At 49.0% G+C, this 23,002-nt stretch overlaps 1 protein-coding gene across 5 annotated transcripts in view; it reads left to right on the top strand.

Annotated features, from left to right (window-relative positions):
- The first annotated feature begins 4,251 nt into the window (after window positions 1–4,251).
- Window positions 4,252–23,002, top strand: part of MYT1L (myelin transcription factor 1 like) — a 136,822-nt gene continuing 118,071 nt past the window's right edge. For all 5 annotated transcript variants that reach the window (XM_089894188.1, XM_022561451.2, XM_089894189.1 and 2 more), the window contains exons 1-3: window positions 4,252–4,368; window positions 4,527–4,560; window positions 4,791–4,853. In XM_089894188.1, the coding sequence (XP_089750314.1) occupies window positions 4,314–4,368; window positions 4,527–4,560; window positions 4,791–4,853 (152 nt within the window). In that variant the 5' untranslated portion in view covers window positions 4,252–4,313. The remainder of the gene's footprint in view (window positions 4,369–4,526; window positions 4,561–4,790; window positions 4,854–23,002) is intronic.

Consider the following 23,002-nt stretch of genomic DNA (forward strand, 5'->3'; position numbering starts at 1 on the left):
GGCTCTGTGTGGAGCCCCAGCTGTGCCCACCGCGGAGACCGCGGCCCGAGGGCCCCCCTGCCTCGTCCCTGCAGAGGGAGCGCCGGTGACAGTGCGTGGAGACATGGGTTAGGACACCGATGGGCCCTCGCGGTCCCAGGACCCCACTTCCAGCCCCTTTCAGGGGCATTGCTGTGGCCTGGAGCCTGTTCGGCCTCCAAAGACTTGAAGGAATCTACGAATGTGCGGTTTTTGGTATAGTTAATACTCTGTTATCTTCACTAAGGCTCAACCTGACCAGAGTGTGCATTTTACTGGTAGGGAGGATGGGGGGAAATCAAATAGTAAAATAACTCCTGCTTCCAGATTCAAGTTTACATATCACAACATAATTCACTGCTCTCTCTTCAGTGAGTCTTTCTGATGGCTTCTGTTGGTTCAAAAGTAAATTTTTTAAATTCTAGACTTTAAGTATAAAACCATTTTAAGCTCCTAAGAAGACCTCTCTTTATTTTTAAAATAAGCAGTGGGCTTAAAAATAAAAGAATTAGTGCTGTAGTAGTTCCTTAAGGGTGATTTTTCTAAATGTGAATCACTAGAGTGGGAATCAGAAACCCAAACCCAGGCAGAGGTAACCAGGTTGCTTCTGTCCAGGCCCAGGCAAGACCAGAGCCCGTAGGTTAGAAAGCGCTGCTGACGACCTGCTCAGGCATCACCAGTGAAGCTTCTGCAACTCAGGTCTCAGACCCCTTGGAAGAGCAAATTCAAACACACAGCTCCCCTGATGCTTCCGAGGAAGACGCCGTCAGGTGGGAAAGGGTGGGTGAAAACAGGCAGGAGTGGGGACGCAGGGAGGGGGGCCTGCAGGAGTCGGGGGCCTTGCCCACACTCGCAGGTGTAGGCTTGGAAAATGAAAGAACCTCCTCACGTATCTCACACTGTGAACTGTACGCTTTCTGCCTAATCTGAACCTCGCCAGCAGTTTCCGGACATTGATACGTGAGTGTGAAAAGGAAGTTTGAATCCGTTTTGCTACTTTGCCTTTTTCAGATTCTTTTCCCTTACGGGTTATTACAGAGTATTGAGTAGAGCTCCCTGTGCTGCACAGCAGGTCCTTGTTGGTTCTCTGTTTTATATACAGTAGTGTGCGTATGTTAATCCCACCCTTAAAGGCTTATTTACAAGAGAGCAAAACCCACTACAGAGCCTGGAATTCCAGCAGGATTGGCCCTGCTGTAAACAGAGCAGTGGTACAGAGCAGTCCGCAGAGGGACGCAGCTGCGGTGGGAAATCAGCTCAGCAAGAGCGTGTATTTTAGTTGGGGCGGGGCTGGAGCTAGTATTTATTAATTGAAGTATTAGTGGCAGAATTAGCTGTCCATCTAGAAGAAAATAAGGTTGTCCCCATATGTAAAAAAAATGGATTAAAACTTAAATGTAAAAAATCAAACAATTCTTAGGCAACCATACGAGCAATTAGCTAGTAATCCAAGGTTTTCGACTTCACACCCACAGAGCGATGGCCTCAATGCCCTTTTGGTGACAAGCCCTCTCCTGGGCGACGGCTGGAGTTTATTTCAGATGCTGCACGAGCATCCGTGACAAGGGTACGGGCTTCCCGAGCGTGACTGGCCGTGTCCCTCTGAAGATCTGAGGAGCCCGCGCCAGCCGAAGGAGGCCCCCCAGTGAACCCCAAGCACCCCCAGGCCCCCCGGAACTCCCCACGTACCTGTGCCCCAGGGCCTTTGCGCGTCTTGCTCCCTCTGCCTGGAACATCTGCCTCAACCCTTTTTTAACCTGAAACCTGCAATTTTCCTTGAAAATGGCGCATATTTTGATTCCCCCTGGGAGCCTCTGTCCACCTCCCGAAGGGTTACCTTCAGCTCGTCTGTATTCTGTTATGTTCTCAGGGCCCTGACACAACGTCTCCACTCGGTTTTGAGTTCCTTAAAGAACAGGCTTCCATCCCGTCGTCTCTGCGTCCCTGGTCCTACGACAGGTGTGCAGTGTCAGGAGATGCTCCACTTGCACAGAACAGGGCCCAGCATTTCCTCCGTCACCCGTCGCCCCAGTGCGTGTGGGCCCTGTTTGCGCGCTTTGCTAAACCGTCAGCGTTGGAGAGGATTTCCAGGTGCGGTAGCCGCCTCAGAGCTGTGACGTGCCACCCGGGGTACCGCTGACCCAGACTGCGTCTGCCTTCCGGGCTTCCACACCCTGAGCGGGGCTGATGCAGCAGAGGAAGGGCGGCCACCCAAGGAGGCCCGGCACCGCGCGCCACGTCGACCCTCCTTGAAACGTTTCCCAGCTCCTCTCCATCTCCCTGCGTCTGTCCTCCCTGCAGGGTCAGCTGCATCTCAGGACGCAGGCCGACTTGGTGCAGGCCCTTCCCCCCCGGGCAGGTCGTCTCCTCTTGGCCCACTCTGGTCCCCTCTGCGCTCTCTCGAACAGCTGCTAAATTCATTTCTTTATAAATATGCTGGTGAGGGATCCCTCCCGTGCTCAAGAACCAACAACAGCTGTCTATCCGCTGGGTCACTAGTGACCCTCCAGGTCTGTCCAGGCCCCCAAGGTGCCCTTCCCACTCTCCCTGTGGCCGAGCGCTCCCTGCTCCGCCAAGCCCGTCACCCCGAGGTTCCACCTTGTTCCCGCCGTCTCCTTGACCCACCATCTCCCCAGCAAATGGACTCGCCAACTCATTCACTTGCGCGCCCATCCAAGTACGCGTTTCTAGCATCTGCGTGTCAGCTGAGCCTCTGCGTGTACCTATACACACGATGGATGTGTAAGTCCTTTCTTCCTTCTACACCTAAACTAATCGTCCTGAAGTATCTCAGCTTTCCCTGAGAAATTCCCCCTCCGTGAATCACCTCGCATGGGCTCCTCCTTTCCTGAAATTCTTCTTATTTTATTAAATCTGCCAAATCTTATGTCTGTGCAGATGCCTCTCCCATTAAGATATTAAGCTCATTAAATGAACTTACATTTTTTATTATAGGTATTTTTATTATTCCACACACAAGAGTAATAAATAACTATTTGTTGGTCAGTTGGCATGAACATTAAATCAGATTCCGTGCAGGATCTCGCCTTGCTGATGGTTTATTTCAATAGCAGATCCACCCAGGTCTTTTCGATAGCGTCACCCGGCAGAACCACAATTGTCTAACTAGAGTCTTCTTTCCCAAATTCTGACGTTTCTTGTCATGAACTGTGAAGGAGGTGAACTGTGCCTACGTGGCTTTTTGTTGCTGTTTGAGTACAGTTAGTTGATTTACAATGTTGTGTTAATTTCTGCTGTCGTCAGTTATAGATATATATATATTCTTTTTCATATTGTTTTCCATTACGGTTTATCCCAGGACATTGAATATAGTTCCCTGTGCTCTACAGTAGGACCTTGTTGTCTATCCATCCTCTATATACTAGTTTGCACCTGCTGACCCCAAATTCCCAATCCATCTCTCCCACACACACCCCCCAGTACATGACATTTTACGACGTCCCCATCTTCTGCCCAGAATGCAGCTCTGGCCACAACGGGCGGGGTGAAAAATGACACAGTCCAGGTTGGAACCTGGTCAGAGGAGCTGTCGTCTTTACTGCTCATCTCTTGTCAGCCCCTCTGATGCGTTGAGTGGAATTCTCCCATGATGCGGTTGTGCTGTATATAAATTACTCACATTCACCCAGCTGGCAGTATGTTCCAGTGGCTTAAAGAGGACGTGTAGACAGTGGCTGGTTTCAGGACCCTGCACCAAAGCTGCCCCTTGAATGATCTTGGGCAAATCACAGCTGTAAAGGAAGTGTAAGAAAGACACCTCCTTACAGAATCGTGTGAGGACCCTGCAAGGTAATAGATGGAAACACTGTCATCTCCAAGTGTGAGCCTTGCTGTGACCCTGGAAAGCGTCCTGACGATTTAGATCAAGGTAGATGCAATTGTCCCCCAGGACTAGACCATGGCGAGAGTAGCCCGCACGCTAAAACGTGTCCTTCTGTGACACCCACCTCCTCCCCGCCACGACTCCTCGATCAGGTTAAACACTTCAGCTACAGGGAGAATCTAGACATTAATATATGCACTTTTTTCCTTCCTGCAAACTTCAGCCCTATCCATTATATTCTTGGCACAAAGTACAACTCAGACTGACCGACCCAGGTGTGTCCTAATCAAAGTCTTCCACTGCGGGGGCCCTGCAAGATGAGGTCTGCTTTGTTATCTTTAAACAACACGTTTAGGTTGCCTAGTCCTTCTCCAGCAGCACCCCTTCCAGAGGGAGCCCGTCCCTGAGTTGCTAGCAGGAAAGCACGCTGACTGCCTTCCTCTCTCCCCAGATGGAGGTGGATACCGAGGAAAGGCGGCACCGCACGCGGTCCAAAGGGCTCCGAGGTACGTCCCTGCTTCCAGGTCCCTGGGGGCCCTGCTGGGGTCCCCTTTGTCCTGCCGAAGCCCTCAGACCCGGCGTGGACACCACCCTCTCGGTAGCTGTCTGTGGAAGGGGCTTCTTGGGATCGATCATCAATTTGTGTCTTTTCCTCTCTCTGCAGTTCCTGTGGAGCCGGCCATACAGGAGCTGTTCAGGTCAGTGAACAGGACGGGCAGGTATCCTGTTCAGGTAGCGGGCAGGATGCACCCCAGCAGTGGTCAGAGACTGTGCGTCATAGCAGAGACAGGGCTTTCACGCGCCCGGGGGACCCAGGGCCTGCACCCCAGCCCCCTCCTCCCAGTTTCCAGCCCTCCCTGTCTGTCTGCGTCCCCCGCTTCCCTCCCATCCAGGTGGCACCTGAGTGACCCATCCTTTCCTCTTGCAGCTGTCCCACCCCTGGCTGTGACGGCAGTGGCCACGTCAGCGGAAAATATGCGAGACACAGAAGGTAAGGCCTCGGTTTTTCACGCCATGCTGAGTGACTTGTGGGCACAATGAATGGGGACCATCTTGGGGAAGCTTTCCTGTCCTCCTCGGATGTGGGGCTCTTGTAAGACGTTCTGACCACCTTCTGGGTCAGCGTTTACCCCACACCAGGGGTGGCGACTGAGGACCAGCCTTGCACCTCTCCCCACTTGCTCCTTGGGATCCTTCCCTAGGTCACTGGGAGCCATATTTCTCCTCCCCATTTTCTCCTTCCGTAGCTGAGGATGGTAAACATCCGGTGGTAAAGTAAAGCGTGAACTTCCTGACCTTCCTGTGGGCACTCGGCTCGTCCTGGGAAAGGAGGTCCAGGCCTGGCGCCGGGCAGCTGCAGGGGAAATTCAGAGCAGGAGGGGAAAGTCCGGACAGATCACGCTCGGAGGCTTTGGGGCTTAGAGATGATACTCGTAAACACCGGGATTTCATGTCCGTGACAGAGGTGGCAACACCTGGAGCACAGAATAGGCAGGTGATGGCTGCTAAAATGTGCCACAGCGGAATCGCATCCTTCACGCCAAGACTGCGAGTCACGTGCAGCTAGCTCAGTCTTGAGATTCACTTCTCCCGAGATCCCTTTCCCTGTGGTATTAAGGCAGCTTCACCTTTCAGTGGAAGCTTTGGGTTATGATGAGTTAGAAATGTTTACAAGCCGTGACACATTTTTGGCTAATTCCCACAAACAAGGGTGCGAGGACTGAGGCCATTCAGCCCAAGCAGCCATCAGGGGCCGGGCCCAGGTACCCAAAGCTCGGGAGCTAGAGCAGGTGCCCTGAGCACCCCAGGGTGACCGTCCTTCGCTGCTTTCCACTTTATTTCCTTTTCAGCTGAACACTAATTTACGGATGAAATCAAGCAATTATTATGATTGTCCTTTAGCAACATCAAGGGGAAAATTACAAATTACTCCAAAATACCCATGCTAGCGTTTAAGGAGGCAGGGAATTTTCAGTGGGCATCCATGATGAAATGGTTTCATACCAAAGGAACGACAGGCCATGGTTAAGAGAATTTTGTGACTTAAATTATTATATTTAATTTATTATATTATTATTTGATTGTGAAAACTTATTGAATTATGTAATTTAAATATGTGGTTTTTTTAACTATATATTATTTTATGAAGGAGTATATATGTAAATTCTTTCTTAAAAATTGTTTATGTTTACAATGGAAAACAAGTTAGCCGAGCATGAGTGGATTTTTTCGCCTAATCATCTCTTCACTAGACAATAGTTTTGCTACTAGAAAGAATGATTAAATTTGACTAAAAAGTTTTAATTAGGTGTCAGCTAGTTTTAATTGGGCGTCATAACCACACTTTTGCTGGAAAAATCATGAAGTTCCCAAAGAATTATTTCAAGCGTTTGTATTCCTACCCAAGGTGCATCCCCTAGAGCTGTGGACTGATGGGCCCTGTGGGATGCAGTGTGTGTGCACAGCTCTCCCTGGGATCTCCTCCACTGCTCAGAAATGACGCTCAGCCTTAGGCTGGGAACAATGCGAAGACAGCTGGGCTCCGCCCTCCTCTGAGACCTGATGCTGCCGAGAGTACAGAACACCCTGAATTTTTCAGGAGCGAAGTAGGCGGAATTTTAGAGAGGAGTCACAGAAACAGCCAAATCGGACAATTTTACAGCAAAAATAATTTCAATTTTTTAAATTTAAAATGTTATTTTTTACCATGAGTCATAGTGTTTGCAATTATTGGAATTCCCACTGTTTTAATAGAAATAGTGAGTGGGGAGGCATACTGTGGGAACCCAGTACACAGACACTGGGCCCGGTTTCCTCTTTGCCACTAATTACCCAAGGGGCTTTGGGTGAATTATTTAACATGTATTGACTTCAAATTTCCTCGGTTTTATAATGAGAAAGTTGCAGACTTTGTTATGTAAAACTAATTACCATTCAAAACGTACGTCACAGATAAGACTTCTCTCCAAGGAATCTCACTGAGTTATCAAGTGAGGCTTTTTCTGAATTTTATTCTTCTGTGTCTGCGTACTATCCTAAGGGGTGACACCCGAATTGCTCAGACCGAAAAGGGGCTCCTTGTCGCAGATAAGATTCGTGTATACATCAACATCTTTTGACTGGTGCTATTTCAAGTTTGTGAGACTCTTCAATTATATCTGGCTTTGTTTTTTTCTATTTTTAAAAGATTTCCTAAATGAAAGTTTCTCCCCTCTGACAGCTGTGCTCATGCACATGAATACCTGCACTACCCGCCCACCGACACAGGTGTCACCTTGCCTGCTGCCCTGTCCCCGCTGATACTCGGAGCACATGAGGCCCCTGCAAATAGGACAAGGGCAGCAGCCTCAGTTCGGGTCTTGATGAAACTGCCCATTACTTCGGTCTTTTAAAGATACATTTTCCAATGAATATATTCCCGTTAAGGCTACAATTTCATTTTACTCACATATCACGCCAGTTCATAGCCAAATAAAAAGGCATTCTTTTAGTATATTGAAGTATCTATTTATTTGAACACGCAAAAATTAATTGGAGGCAGGTGAGGGGAATCAACAATGTAAAAAATAAAACATACAATTTTTAGGAAATTTGGTATCAAGTGGTAAAATGATGCCTCTCAGTTCATCTTTATTTTGAACACAAGAAAATTTCTAAGGAAGTCAAATATTGATCACAGTTTCAGTGTGCCTTCTTATTGCTTTGGAGGGCATGCACGTTGGTGGGTGGCCTTGCTGCTTCAACGGGGATTTGGCTTTTCATGATAGCTTCTAAGACTGATGGCTTTTTTCCTGTGTGGTAGAGGCAGGGTTGTGGATTTGTAAGAAATGGGGAATAGGTGATAGAGGAGGATCAATCATCAGATAGGACCTGTGAAATTAAACAATAATCTGAATTCACAAGGCATTCACAATTTAAGATCCTGGTTAAAAATGGAGAGCTAGGAATTAAATTTATAATACTTACTTTATTCGTTGGTCTGCCTTATTCAAAAATTACGTCCTTGAACTAAAGATAATCTATTCATGGGTGTTTATTTGTGTTAATAGTTCACCATCAATTTGAGGTGCCTGATAAACACATGTACAACTGCACCGTTAAAGGTTGAATCAAAGAGATAAATTAGGAGAAACATAAGGGAAATGAAAACAATTTTACCAGAAACCCAGGATGTATCAGGAGTTCTGATACAGTATTCCATTCAGTGCTGAGTCTCTGGGCAGTCAAGGTAAGAAAGAGGAAGACGAATGACAGAACCTCGTTATCTGATGCAGGCAGCGCAGCAGTTCCTCAGAGGGGTTGCGCTCCTGGCACTGAAGGTCCATTTCTTTGAATCCCTGCACACTGACCAGCAGGGATCCGAGCTCAGTCAGTATTTTTTGCCCTGATGCATGTGAACAGGGCCAGGCCTCCAGGCAGAGGACAAGATTACCAGCCGTTATCTTCAGAAACATCATTAGTATCTAGACACATGACTCTGACTTTTTTAGGTTTTATATTATTAGCACATAAGTATGACAAACCATCATGGATTTGTAGTCAGGGCCAGAAGTAAGTCTCCTGTCGTGAAGCAAAATACCGACACAGTCTTTTCTGTACACAGCAAATCCTACCTCTGCTTTCCCACTCACATCTCACGTCTTTCGCACACCTGACCGCACACAGTCCAGTGCACACGTCTTTTCTAAACTGGTATTTATGAGTAGCTGAAGTTTGCATCTCAAACGCAGGAGCCCATCCCAGGCTTTCTTTGCAGGTGCAAAACTACCCCTCTGCCATCCTAAGTGAGTTTTCCAGAGTTTGGTTCTTAGACGCCTAAATTCAGGGAAGGGAGCATCCTGGATGCCCCACTCTCCTCCCTGGACCACCTCCTTCCCAGTGTTCAGGCAGACTCGTGACCTGTAAGCATTTAAAACACCTATGGGTGAAAAAAGAGCGTTTTTCCACGTGCCTGCAGCCTGGGCAGCAGAAAAAAAATGGAATACGTGGAGGCCATGCACTTGGAGTTTAGGAAGTTGCTGGGCTGTTGGTTGGTTGGCTAGAGGCTGCAGGCAGGCAAGGTGTGAAGGGTGCAGACCCAACCCTTGGCCTGGGGCTCCGAGGGCAGGAAGAGCTTCCCGACGACACCAGACCCTGAGCTGAGGGGGCGTCTTGGGGGACTGGGCCCTCTGCATGTCCTGGTGATGCCCCCCTCTACTGAAGATGAACGTCTTAGGGATGGAGACATGTGGACAGGAGACCGCAAGTCACTCTATCTATAATTGTTTTTGTTTGGTTCAAGGACCTGAAAAAGAGATTGGTTATTAATCCAGAGAATTAGATGAACGGATATAAAGATAGGAGCCAAAATATGGAACGTCAAAACGTTTCTGCAAAAATCTACTCCTGAGCATTTGAGTAAGATTGAACATTCTATGCCATATATTCACAACTTTTTCTCCCCACGTTGATATAAAATACTGTTTGTGTTAAAGATACAGTGCAACTTGATGTTACAAAGGGATGAATATATAGACACTAAATTCATCATCAAAGTCCCAATAAAACTTAGAAATAGGAATAATAAAAAATATTAGTTTCTATTTCAGATTAATAAACATTAAACAATGTAGAGGAATTTGAATTTTAGCCTTCCTTATAATAGTTATATACATACTGGACCATTTGGAATTAATTGGATTTACTTATTTCTTTCTGAATGGTGATTTTTGTATAAGCCTCCAATGAGAGAGGGAGAGAGAGAGAGGCAGGGGGAAAGAGAACCCTTAATGTGAATTCATTCTTCACATCATTGGTTTTGTGAACCCTCTGAATTTACTTCTGAAATTTAATAGATTTTATTTACATTTACCCTTCACAGCTGTTTTTTAAGTTACTCTTTGTTGAGCATAGGGTTCTGGTGAGATATTTGATCCGAAATCTAGCTTGAGAGACTTGCACAAGCAACAATCCCCCAAAAGCCAGGGGATGGCTTTGGTATTATATTTAAATCCTTCCCCATTTAGAAAATTCAGAGTCAAATCAATTTATCTTGAAACTTTAAAATTAAAAGCCCCAAATGGTAGATTTATTTTTTATTAGAAAATTATTAAATTCTCTCTGGCTTATGGTGCACGTCCCTTCTTCAGATTTTTTTCCGTCTCATCTACCTTTGCACCCACCAGTGTGATTGCCATGGCGGCAGCCGCGGGTGAATAATTGCTTGTCTTCACGGGAGCTTGTTCTGGACCTGGAGCTGAGGGCTTGCTTCCTGATGTATGCATGCCTCATTTGGATGCTGCCAGCAGCCTGGGGGCTGTATTATTCATGCCTTGACAAAGAGCTCTCACTAAAAGCCTTGGAAGAGAGCCAGGCACTGGGAGAGATGGTGGAGCATTTCAACGTGCAACTGAGAGGAGAATCGATAATCAAAAAGGAAAGAAAGAAAGAGACAGAGAGGAAGAAAGAGAAATAGGGATCCCTATACCTCCCTTTTACTGGTTTCACATGGGTAGAATTTCCATTTGCATTACAATAAAAAAACCCTAAAAATAATTGCATTTTTTTCTAACCACGCTTGAAAGTTTAACACAATTTTCCACATTTAATTGCAAAGCTGATTTTAATTAGTAGGGTCCCGCATGTGAAAAATGAAGATCCACTTGGGTGCATGGAAACACTGCAGTGTCGGCTTTATGCTCTAATTAATGTATGGCTGCCGTGCAGCAGGGCACACTCTGGGGCGTTTATGAAGAATTCTGAGCACGCAGCCACCCAGCCAGGAGCCACAAGAATCAACAACTCCCCCTTCATTCTTCATGAGACATCGCTGTGCATCACGCCATGCATAAACTTTATAGCATGCCTGTCCTTTTTACTATTTGTCACTAATATTATGAATCATAAGTTAGGGCACACCTATTTTAACATTAATTTGATAGCTTGCCCGGTTGCAGAGAGAGCAAAAATGTTGTGATCTCGGGACTTATGTGTCTGAAGTGGAGATTCAAAGCAAGTGGGTTTCCCAGACTCACCATTGCTTGATGCCTTATTGTGAATTGTATGTGTGCAAACACAAAATTCAGGCATGGTCTTTCCAGACTGTGGTGGCAGTTAACCTTCATTGTCACAGTAAATCCTCTATTTAAAAAAAAAAAAAAAAACGCTTCCTGGCCATTATCCCAAGAAAACAATGTGCCTGCTGCTTGTCTATAGCACGTCCGCCCAAATGGACAGATCTCTGGCCCCGGCCGAGTCTGTTACATATTTCAGAAGACAGTGTGACTGATTCAGTGTATTTAAAGCTGCAAATAAAACAGGTCATGCATTTCAGGGTGGATTTTTGACGTTTTATAAAATTCAGGATACTTTGAAAATAATTCCACATTCATAGAGGAGGAATATAGGTATTTTCAGGTAGGAACTAAAACATAAGTATACTTAGAGAGTCTCTAATATTTACAATCTGTATTGGTTAAGAACTAAACACAGGAATTATAATCTCGGTGTGATTTATTAACTAGTGATTAAAGATATATAAACACGGCTTTGAAACATCTCCAGAACACACAGCAGAAATCGGTGTGTGGTACGGCTACCGTCAGGGTTTACCAGTTCCGACGTCCACCGTCTGTGCTGGGATTCTAGCAGGTACGCAGCCACCACGTTTAAGAACTGGTGGGCGGAGAGGGGGTCCTGACGTGAGGGTGAGGGGTGGGGGGGGCGCTGGCCCGCTGGGCGATCGTGAACCGGGAACCCCGCACACCTGCCGACGGCTGGCTGAGCAGCCCCGAGCTGGTCTTCCGTGACCTGTGTGCGGGTTCCCTGCACGTCCGCACCACCAGGGACAGGAGAGGCGACACCCAGAGTCAGTGGCTGCTGGATGGTCCTCAGAGAGGTGTGAATGGTGGGGGAGGGTGGACGGGACGGACATGTGAGCCCCTCACACTGAGTCCAGCATGTCCAGGTGACAAGTCCAGGCCGCAACTCCAGGTGCCTGGAACCTGCAGTCAGAACCAGCGATTCCGGAGAAGTCAGCCTTGCGACCAGCTCTTCAAATCTATACTTGAGAGCAATCACGTCGTTAGTATTATTACTTATACCCACACTTTGCGAAGCCCAAGGAGTCGCGAGGATGACCTTTGTCCTTCTGCAAAATGGTTGCTTCTCCTCCTTGGATCTTCTGTCCTGAAGAGAAAACAGGGCTTCCAAGATGAGACACCAAGAAATGACTGAACCCCCAAACTCCAGAACCTTCTTCCTGCTGAAACTGGTGACAGAGTTAGAGGAAAGAAGCTCTGCCCTCTTAGCTGTAATGTTAATTTGATGAGATTGCAGTGTTTTCATCTGAAAAAGTTTCTGTGTGACTTAGACCATTTCCAACTACAAAAAAATGGAAACCCCACTGCAAACTGGCTTAAACAGTGCAGAATGAATCGTCCACGTAAACTGGGAATTGAGGTCAATTCACTTCTGCCCCATCGTCTGGCATCTCCCGGCAATCACCCCCACGCCTGGCTCTCACCTCATCCCAGGGCTGCCTGCCGGAGCCCCAAAGTCCAGAGGAGGCCAGAGGGATCAGGTCCAGCGAAGAGGACCTCCGGATAAGCCACCGACACCGTCCTCATAGTTCTGGTGCTCCAGTGGGTCCACAGCCGGGCCTGAGTCCTCTGACTGCCAAGCCATCCCTGGGCTGAAGGCTGAATCAGCTCCACTCAGGCAGGGCGTCATCCCCGAAGCCCCGAACGTCAGTATCACCTGAGAACTTCTTGGAAAGGAAGCATCCTGGCTACACGCCCCACCCCAAACCTGCCAACTCAGAAGATGTGGCAGGGGCCCCGCTGTCTGTTTCCCTCCCCCCCCCCAGGGGATTCAGATGCCCCCCGAGTGTGAGGTCACAGCTCCCGAGGGCACAGGCCTGTGTGTGCCAAGGGCAGTCACCTGCTCTAGTGGGGTTTTCAGGTAATACAAAGAGAGGCTGTGTCCTGGGCGAGCAACCAGCAAACAAATCCAGAGTATGTGTGAAGCTGGCAGTCGAGGAAATATTTAGTGGCCGTCTGTCTGGGGAAGGACTGGACGGCCTGGTGTGGACAGGTCAGGGCTGCAGAGGCTCAGCCTTGTCCCGTGAGGAGACCCCCTCCCAGACCCAACACGGGCTTCAGGTCACGTGTGCGAGGTGGTGGGGGCAGAGGTTCCTGGCTGCTCAGAGCCCCCAGCCAGCTCTGCCCTCTGCCTGTCCCTTGGGCCAGCGAGGCTCTGTGGTCACCGGCCGTTTCTGCCCTGCATGCTTGGCCTGAGCAGAGCCTGGTGGCTGGGAGCACACGGGCAGTAAAAGTCCAGAGTGCCTCGGCTGGAAGAAAATCTGGACGCGCCCTGGAGATTGTGCACAACCCGTGGAGGGCTTACTTCCCTCATTCAGACTGGGCTACCTGGGCCCCGTGAGCCTCCGCGAGGCCCTGTGGACCTGGGAGCAGGAAGATAAATGCACCTTCCCTTTCCTGTTAAGGGAAAGCTCTGAGCTCCCCCTGTATAATTCAGCAGATTTTAAAAGCTCCACTCATTGTAATTTAGTGGCCGCTGAGCGGGCCGTGAATACGACCTAATGCTGTATCTGACATGGCCAGAGACACGCTTCCCACAGGAGAGTAGGCCGTGAGCAGCTCGGAAGAAATTTGATTCCGCAGTGATGCTCCCGACTCGCTCCGCCAGCCCCCAGCCCATCCCATGGCGGGTTGTGCTTCTGAATGAGCTGTCTGCGCCCCCCTGAGAACCCTCTGGACCCCCGCGCCAGGGCGGGCCTGGGAGCCAGGAGGGCAGGGAGGCAGCAGCGGCCACCGGGAGGATCGTGCAGACCCAGATCCTGGAGCCAGGGTCTCTGGTGCAGGCGACCGAGTGGCCTCACCATGGTTAACGCACATATCAGGGAGCGAATTATGGAGCGGCTTCTTGGTGCTGCATCTAGGAGCAGACCCCCCCTCAGGAGGGGGCAGATGGTCCCCCCACCGCTACTGTAGTAACAGCCTCTCTGGACCACAGCCCCTCGCCTGCCCCCATCTCAGGAGACACTAGTCAGATGCTTACGACAAAGTCACCACCTTGAGTGACTAATGGACTGAACTTTCCCTGAGGCAGCATGGTTTTGCCAGAGATGCTTCTTAAATTAACCCAAAGAGATTTCTAATAAGTGATGGTGTAGGCAGAGGGGAGGGGGTTCGGGGGCCGAGGCTCTCACTGGAGCCCTGTCTGCCAGGCGTCAGCACCACCCAGCCCGCATAACCCTGGGCTGGGCCACCCGTGGATGCTGCCCCTGGAGCCCACGCACAGCCCGGCCGCGGCCTCTCCCTGGAATGGGGCGAGAAGGCCTGGGACTTGCAGCTTTGAAACTTCAGGACTTGAAAAGATGTAAAAGAGTTTGCTTTTCAAATTGTCTTAACTGATCCTCCCAGGGATTTTATTGACAACAGAAACCAGAAGAAATACTGCATGCGCACAAAGGTGACTTAGGGTTAAGGGTGGGAAATGCTCATTTTCTCAAATAAGGACTAAAAATGGGATTACAAAAGAAAGCATAGTGGAAGTGGTGGCAGATTTTCATGAACATCTGTCTCGTTCTTGTCACTGTGCTCCGTTCAGGGAAGGTGACATTTGCCCAGAACATCAGACTTTTTCCCTGGATTTTGAATGCATTTTACTCTTACTTAGTCTCATGTTATAGGTGTAAATTTGTACTTTTTAAATTTTTATTTAACTTTATAACATGAGCCTTTTCTGATGTCACTAAATATTTTAATTTTCACAGCTAACTTCCATCCTATGGTGATATTGTAACTTATGCAACTCTTATTATTGGAAATTATTTATTTAGGTTTTTTTTTAACTTTTCCATGTTATAGATCATGTGTGATAAGTGTCTTTGCAGACAGCTTTTGTGGCTTTTGGCTCCTTCTTTAGGGCAGTTTGTCACAAGGAGGAGCCTTGGCTTGAAGGACGTGAGGACAGGAATGGTTTTAAGAGTTTCGTTCCAGGAAGACGGGACCTGTTTGCATTCCCAGCAGCAGAAGGGAAGGTGTCCCTGTTTCCTTCTGCAAATAATATGGAATAATTGTTTTTAAAACACTTCCTTCTTACTAAAAAAAAAAATGTTTTTGTGAAAGGATAAACTTTTAAAGGATTGGTCATTTTTCAAACAATGCTAATGCCAGAAAATTCTAGAAAAAGACATGGTTTGAAATTTAAGCCACACTTTTTCCCTCTTAAATGGTCTCACTTGTCAGTGTTCAGGTGAGCTGGACCCCAGCTGCCACCCCCCAAGACTAACCCTGGGGTGAGACCCTCCAGAGCTGAGTAAGGAAGAGGCTTCCAGGCAGAGGGGCGATGCTTCGTGCCAGGCGGAAGGTGAAAGGCTCTCTTTCTCTGTCTCGGTCACCTGGTCCCCCCTCTCGCCACCCACCAGCCTCAACATTCCAAGCCCAGGAGCAGAGGACAAGCCAGTGTCCGGTCACCAGAGCCACAGCCAAGTGCGTCAGGGTGGGGACAGAGCCCCTGAGGGAGGAAACTGTGCCTGAACGTTATATAAAAGTGTCTTTAGATTTTAGAGTGATAAAAATTTAGGCCAGCAAAGAGCAGCAGAGGTTCTGCATCAGGGCCTGAGGGTCTTCACTGCCCTGTGCTCCTCCAGCCCAGCCAGGGGCCTTGGCTGTGGCTGTCGAGAGCTCCACCTGAGAGTGTGGGTGCAGCAAGCCGGGAGTGGGCGAGCACACATTTCTGGGGCTGCTGCCGTGCAGAGGCCCTGGGGTCCAACCGAGGGTGGCATTTGGCACAGCCCTGCCCTTAGCAACCATCCCTAGACACACACGCCGACGGCACAAAAGGCAAACGGACGGTCAGACGGTTACCATTTACCGTACACAGGGGGACTGTGGCCGTGTAGACAGTGCCCTGAGACCAGGAAGGAGCAAGCAGGTGGAGGGGCTGGATTTCACCCCGCTGGGGAAACTCGCCCAGTTGCCTTATTTCAGAAAGTACAGTGCTGTTTAGGGAAATGCGCAGAGGCAAGAGAGAAGTGGTCGCCTCTGTGGCCAGGTAGAACAGGACCCTACAGACTGCTTCAAAGATGCTCTGTTTGGCTAATTACTGAGCGTTCGCTGCACACACAGCCGTTGAGCAGAAGGAATATTGGGGGACAAAGGGACACCCTGCCCTTTGACCTAAGAGGTGTGGCCCATGCCAGCGATGCGTCCAGACATACAGGATGCAGGGGAGGGTATGACCAGGGAGACAGAAGGAAGGGTCCTGGGAGAAGCATTGGATACACGACGCCCGTGAGGGGCTTCCTCCTCTGAGCCCTCTGCCGTGTGCCCCCAAACACCGAGCAGGAGACAGGGCCAGAGGGACAAATCACCTCACTTCCTTCCTGGGCACTATGCATGCCCACCTTTATCCAAGGAATGGCATGGACACAAACGTTCCCAATTTGCAACATCTTGGAAAATGGAAGTTGGAAGAGTTTTGTTGAGTCCCAGCTTTTGCTCCAGCCGGGCAGGACCTCAGATTTCACCCGTGTTTCGTCTACATCCTGTGTTATTTACACAAGGATTCATCACAACTTTCCTTTAAAGAGTAGATCTCTTTCCCACAGTCGAAACACAACATCTGAAGCAGGATCTTCGATCCTCACAAACTTTCTTAGACACTTGTCACCACCGCACAGTTTCCGCCCGGATGTAAAATTTTCTTCCTAAATGGATTGTCATCAGCTCCTCAGAAGACAGAGGAAACTTCTCTCTCTTTCTCTCCCCAAGACATCCTTTCTTCGGCTCACGGTGGCCGTTCATGTAGTACCTGCTGGAAGATGTTGCTACTGATGTAATGAAAGGATGCTGAAGATGGAAAATGATTGGAAAGATAGAAGAACAATTTCTACAAGTAAAGAGATTGGGTTACGTTCAGTTCTACCTAAATTTATAGCCAGTAGGATCTTACTGTCTTCTCCTTGGAGGAAGTCTCCTTGATTATCATCTGACATCTGTCACCTCCACACCATGAGTCAGGACCATGGTCGGACACAGAGGCATCACGGGAAGGAAGCGATTCCTCCCCTGAGGAGGCCAGCTGTCCTGCGGATACACATATATGACAGAATGTCCCAAGGGCCCTCGGAGTCCTGTTTGGGGACCAGGGAACAGAGAAGGAAGGACCTCCATACCCCCGGGCTGGCCAGCCTTCCCAAGGGGGAGATTCTCCACCTGGCCAGTGGGGGGAAGGGGGCACTCAGGGGAGGGCACGGCGGGAGGGCTCGCGTGTTCAGTCACCCTTTCACTTGGTGAGTCTGAGCTCTTTGTTAAGCAGCACTGTGCCAAGTGCCCAGATCCGCGTAGGAACAGACCGGGTCCCCGTAGTAACAGACCGGGTCCCCCGCAGTAACAGAACAGGTCCCCGCAGTAACAGACCGGGTCCCCGCAGTAACAGACCGGGTCCCCCGCAGTAACAGACCGGGTCCCCATAGTAACAGACCGGGTCCCCGTAGGAACAGACCGGGTCCCCCGCAGTAACAGAACAGGTCCCCGCAGTAACAGACCGGGTCCCCACAGTAACAGACCGGGTCCCCGGCATCGGATGGGCTCGGAGCCCGAAGAAAGAAGCACCAGACCCAGACACGGAACTCCAGCCCATGGGAAGCTCAGGCCTAGGGGAGCCAGCCTGATGAGGCCGGGTGGTGGAGGGGGCCCAGGGAGGCCAGAAGAGGAGGCAGGGTCCTCAGTGGGACTGTGGCCGCCCCCAGCGGGGGCGGGGGGAGAAAAGCACAGCCAGGAAGGAGGCTGTGGCCATAAGAAGATCCCGATCATAGAAGGTCCCCCATGAGGACAAGGGGATGTGGAAGCCGTGGCCTCAGGATGTGGCCCAGTGGGTCACAGAGGACCGTATGTGCACAGGCAGCGTCAGGTTTTGTCCTCTCAGGAGGGAGAGAGAGAGAGAGACAGGGTGGGAGGGAGGGATGGAGGGGGGAAGGCAGAAAGTCAGTGCATTGGAGGAGGAGATAGGAGTGAAAGCTCTTGGTGACTAGGGAGCCAGAAGCCAGCCTGGCCTGAGGCGGGGGCAGAGTGGAGGGAGAGAAGGACACACTGGAGACATTCAGGGCATGGACACAGCAGGACTCAGAGCCACCGGGGGCACTGAACCGGAAGGAAGAGGGTCCGGGAGACTCAGGTCCCGCGTCCTCAGGCCCAAGGTTCAGTACAAAGAGGAGTCGGGAGGCGGACAACACGTTAAGACGTGTTCCATGTGGTTTATGTTGCACGGCCGACAATTTCACGCTCACCTCCAGTCCCCTGTGGTCCGAGGCGGACTCCACGCGTGAGCAGCTTGCGTGTACCTTACTGCGTGCGAGAACATTCTGTCTGTCCCATGCTGTGTGGTGAGAACTGGACCCCAGAGGCCGAGTGACCTGTTGGGGTCCAGGTGATGGGCTGGTCACTGGCCGGCAAGCCAGGCCTCCCATCCCCAGCCCTGCCCACTTTCCACGATGCCGCCGGCCTTTGGACCGCATCCCAGGCTGAGATAAGCCCTCTGTGCTGGAGTTCACTTCAGTGAGGGACGTGCAGCCCAGATTCAGACAGAGAGGGGGCAGGAACGGGGTGGTCTGAGCAAGGTGGTCATTGCCGAAGGGGGCTGACGTTAGTTCCAGCCGCATCGCAGGGCATGTGGTCCTGGGAAGCACCGTGCATTCATTTGAAGGGACCTGTATGCAGCCTCTTGTTTCAGGTTCTGTTGTTGTTGCTGTTTTTCCAGCAATGGGGCCATTTGACAACCTCTGACTTTTCTTGTCATCAATTGTCATGTTAGCATCCTTCAAATTCTGAGAAGCTAATGCTCTCAAGCGGCTCCACATTCTGTACACGGATCCTCACTCATGTCTCTGTAGTACCTGATAGCTTTTAATTAATGAGAATGACCTATTAAAAAAAGATGTGAGGGGGCTTCCCTGGTGGCGCAGTGGTTGAGAGTCCACCTGCCGATGCAGGGGACGCGGGGTCGTGTCCCGGTCTGGGAAGATCCCACATGCCGCAGAGCAGCTGGGCCCGTGAGCCATGGCCACTGAGCCTGCGCGTCCAGAGCCTGTGCTCCGCAACGGGAGAGGCCACAACAGTGAGAGGCCCGCATACCACAAAAAAAAAAAAAAAAAGAAAGATGTGAGGAACCCAATTGTAATAGGAACCATGAATGGAAACAGCGCAGAATCCTGGAACGAGAGCCCTTAGCACTTAGGCAAGCAGCTGAGCCCCCCAGGCCCCCGCCCACAGAAGCCTTCCACAGACAGGGAGGTCCCAGAGAACAGAGGCCCCGAGACACCTGGTCTCTAGCCCAGGTTCCAGAAAACGCCCTTAAAGACCCCTGGGGATCTGACCAACCCCTTCCTCCTACAGACGAGGACCTGTGACGCACAGGGATGGAGCGACCCCCTCAAGGTCACACAATTAATAGGAGGCGTCAAATCCAGCTCTTCTAGTCCAGACCAGTATTCAGTTCCCAACCAGGATGTCTGAGAACCTTTGCACCTGCAGGACTGAGAATTATCTGTCTACTCACAGGGAGGGGAGGTGGGCACTGCCTGAGAAAACTGAGAGAAAAGAAGAAAAATTCTCATCTATTTAGTGTTATTAAATATGGTGACAAATAAAACATAGCAGCATCATTTACATCCGACCAATGGCTGAGCTGAAGGCAGTGGTCTAACTCCTAAGCTGGGAAGCCCTCACCGAGGCTGGACGAGCACAGCTGGCTCTTTTTCCCAGGCCCCTCGTGGACCTCCTGCACGACCTGAACCGAGCCGTACATATAAACATCTCAATGCTTCAACTACCTGTATTTTAAATATTCCACAGTTGAATAATTTCTTACCAGCCATAGAAAGACAAAGTACTCTGTCCTAGAGCATCCGAAAACGAGGACTCTAGTACGTATTTGAGGGAGAGTAAGAAATCTTTAATTTTTCATTTGCATGTATTTCCTTATATATTGGTCCCTGGGGCAAAGATGTAAATGGCAAAATCATAAATTCTTATGTAGTTTGATCCTCAGTTCTTCCTATCAATCTTTTTTTATTGAAATATAGCTTTCTTACAATGTTGTGTTAATTTCTGCTGTACAGCAAAGTGATTCAGTTATACATATATATTCTTTTTCATATTCTTTTCCATTATAGGTTATTACAAGACATTGAGTGTGGTTCCCTGTGCTCTACAGTAGGTCCTTGTTGTTCACCCGTTTTGTATGCAGTAGTGTATATATGTTAATCCCATACTCCCCATTTATCCCTCTCCCCCATCCTTCCCCTTTGGTAACCAGGAGTTTGTTTTCTATGTCTGTGCATCTCTTTCTGTTTTGGAAATAAGTTCATTTGTGTCTCTTTCTTCTTAGATTCCACATATAAGCGAGATATCATATATTTGTCTTTGGCTTACTTCACTTATGAGAAACAGAAAGAGTATGATAACCTCTAGGTCCATCCATGTTGCTGCAACTGGCGGTATTTCATTCTTTTTTATGGCTGAGTAATATTCCATTGTATATATGTACCACATCTCCTTTATCCATTCATCTGTCAATGGACATGTAGGTTGCTTCCATGTCCTGGTTATTAGAAATAGTGCTGAATATTAGGGTGCATGTATCTTTAATTTAAATTTATTTATTTATTTATTTATTTATTTATTTTTGGCTGTGTTGGGTCCCCGTTTCTGCACGAGGGCTTTCTCTAGTTGCGGCAAGCGGGGGCCACTCTTCATCGCGGTGCGCAGGCCTCTCACTATCATGGCCTCTTGTTGCGGAGCACAGGCTCCAGATGCGCAGGCTCAGTAGTTGTGGCTCACAGGCCCAGTTGCTCCATGGGATGTGGGATCCAGCCAGACCAGGGCTTGAACCCGTGTCCCCTGCACTGGCAGGCAGACTGTCAACCACTGTGCCACCAGGGAAGCCCCAAAGGGGGGCATGTATCTTTTTGAGTTATGGTTTTTTCAGGATATTTGCCCAGGAGTAGGATTGCTGGATCATATGACAACTCTATTTTTAGTTTTTTAAGGAATCTCCATACTGTTCTCCATAGTGGCTACACACCAATTTACATTCCCACCAACAGTGTAGAAGGGCTCCCTTTTCTCTACACCCTCTTCAGCATTTATTATTTGTAGAGTTTTTGATGATGGCCATTCTGACAGGTGTGAGGTGATACCTCGTTGTGGTTTTGATTTGCATTTCTCTAATAATTAGTGATGTTGAGCATCTTTTCATGTGCCTCTTGGCCATCTGGATGTCTTCTCTGGAGAAGTGTCTATTTAGGTCTTCTGCCCATTTTTTGATTGGGTTTTTTGTTTTTTTGATATTGAGTTCTGTGAGCTGTTTGTATCTTTTGGAGATTAATCTCTTGTCGGTAGCATCATTTGCAAATATTCTCTCCCATTCTGTGGTTTGTCTTTTCAGTTCTCCCTGTCAGTCTTAACTGCTGTAATTCAAGGTAGCAGTACTGGTGCAACTTCAGGAGCTCCACAGTATCCCGTCAGTACTGAGTGTCACAGCAGCATTGACTGTCCCTGTGACAGTGAGCATCCCAGCAGCACTGCGGAGTACTGCAGTCGTATTAAGAAGGACTGCAGCACTAAGTATACCTGCAGCATTGGCTGTTGCTATGGTATTAAGTACTGCTGCAGTGTCTGGGACCTGTGCTAGCACAAAGTGGAACGATCACTTGCTAATGATGTCACAGTTGCTGCCTCCAGTGTTCAATTCGTCTGGACTAAATGCAGACCGAAACGTCCGTGTTGCTGTGCTGTCGTTAAATGTGACCCAGAGCACTCCTGTCAACTTGTAAATATCAAGACCGATAAAGTTGAAAGCAGTATATGCAGTTGACAGCCTAAGCACGCACGGTGTTCATTTCCAGCAGTTTCCTCTCTGGACGTGTTCTCTAAGCTGATGTAAGTAGGATGCTTGAGAGGTTTCTCTCCTGACCTGGCAGAGCTGTGCTCACGTAGCAGGTGGAAAGTCCGGTCATATTCTGACCTAGTACCTGTCACTGACTCTCTCTGGCCTTAGCTTCTTCCTTTTCTAGGTGAAGGGGTAGATGGAGTGATTGCTGGGGTCCTCTCTCCTCCAGACTCTGCTGTTCTGAGAGTGTTGTCTTAGGAGTATCCCAGCACGTGGCTCCCCAGGCCGTCATGAACTGGCCACTTCAGGAACCCTTTTAACCATCCGAGATTTTTAGCTCAAATAGGAAGAGTCAAAGTGAATTTATAGAGCAGTTTAATTTGTCGATCTCACTGCCAAGGGGTACACTGGCTGCTGGGGTGATTTTATCCGACATTCTCAACATTCTCCCCCTTGCAGTCTTATAAGTGGCAGGTGTAGTAAATGCTGTTTTGCAGATGGAAAGGCGAGGGCAAGCATGTCATTGAAAGCCGGGTGCTGGTGGAACCAACCTGAAGACCAGGAGGCTCATAGCAAAATCATCAGTAAAGTATCAATCAACAGAAAGCAATGTATTGAACACGCACTCCTTCACTGGCACAGCGGCAATTTAGAATAATTAATTCTATGGCACACCCTAATGTCAAGGAGGGAACAGTTAAATTGAGATGATAAAATGAACACACATGAAAAAGTCAGTAACAATATAGTTACAAAAAGGATGCTAAGTATCTGATGGTGCAGAGCTTTGAAAGACAGAGGATCCTGAATTCCAGACTGACCAGTGGTGACTTTATGGAAAAAGCAGAACTTGACATGGTCTGGGAGGGTCAGCGTGAGAGGAAATGGAGAAGTAGGGCTGGAAGGAAGGAGGGGAGGAAGGGGGAGAGGGAGGAGGGGAAAGCAGGTGCTGCAGGCGCTATGCTCACACCAGGGCTGCCTTAGTTGAATTCTTTTGACTTTGGAAGAACAGAGAAACACAGGTTATTTCAGGTGAAAAGAAAAATGGGAGGGGGATACTGTAAGGATTTCAAGATTTCTTTTAAAATACAAGAAACAGTGTCAGCAGCCACTTAACCAAATCTCCTGGAAAGCAGGTTTGGGGAAAGGGCGCTGGTTTCTCTGTGTCTCCACCCATCCTCCCTGGTGGACGTCAGCCCTGTGGACCACGGACCCACCAGGCTGCTGCCTTCCCCTGGGGAA

Source organism: Delphinapterus leucas, chromosome 13 (genome assembly GCF_059928025.1).
Source record: "Delphinapterus leucas isolate spDelLeu-1000000601 "Yukka" chromosome 13, BTC_Dleu_Yukka2, whole genome shotgun sequence".
Classification (NCBI taxonomy): Eukaryota; Metazoa; Chordata; class Mammalia; order Artiodactyla; family Monodontidae; genus Delphinapterus; species Delphinapterus leucas.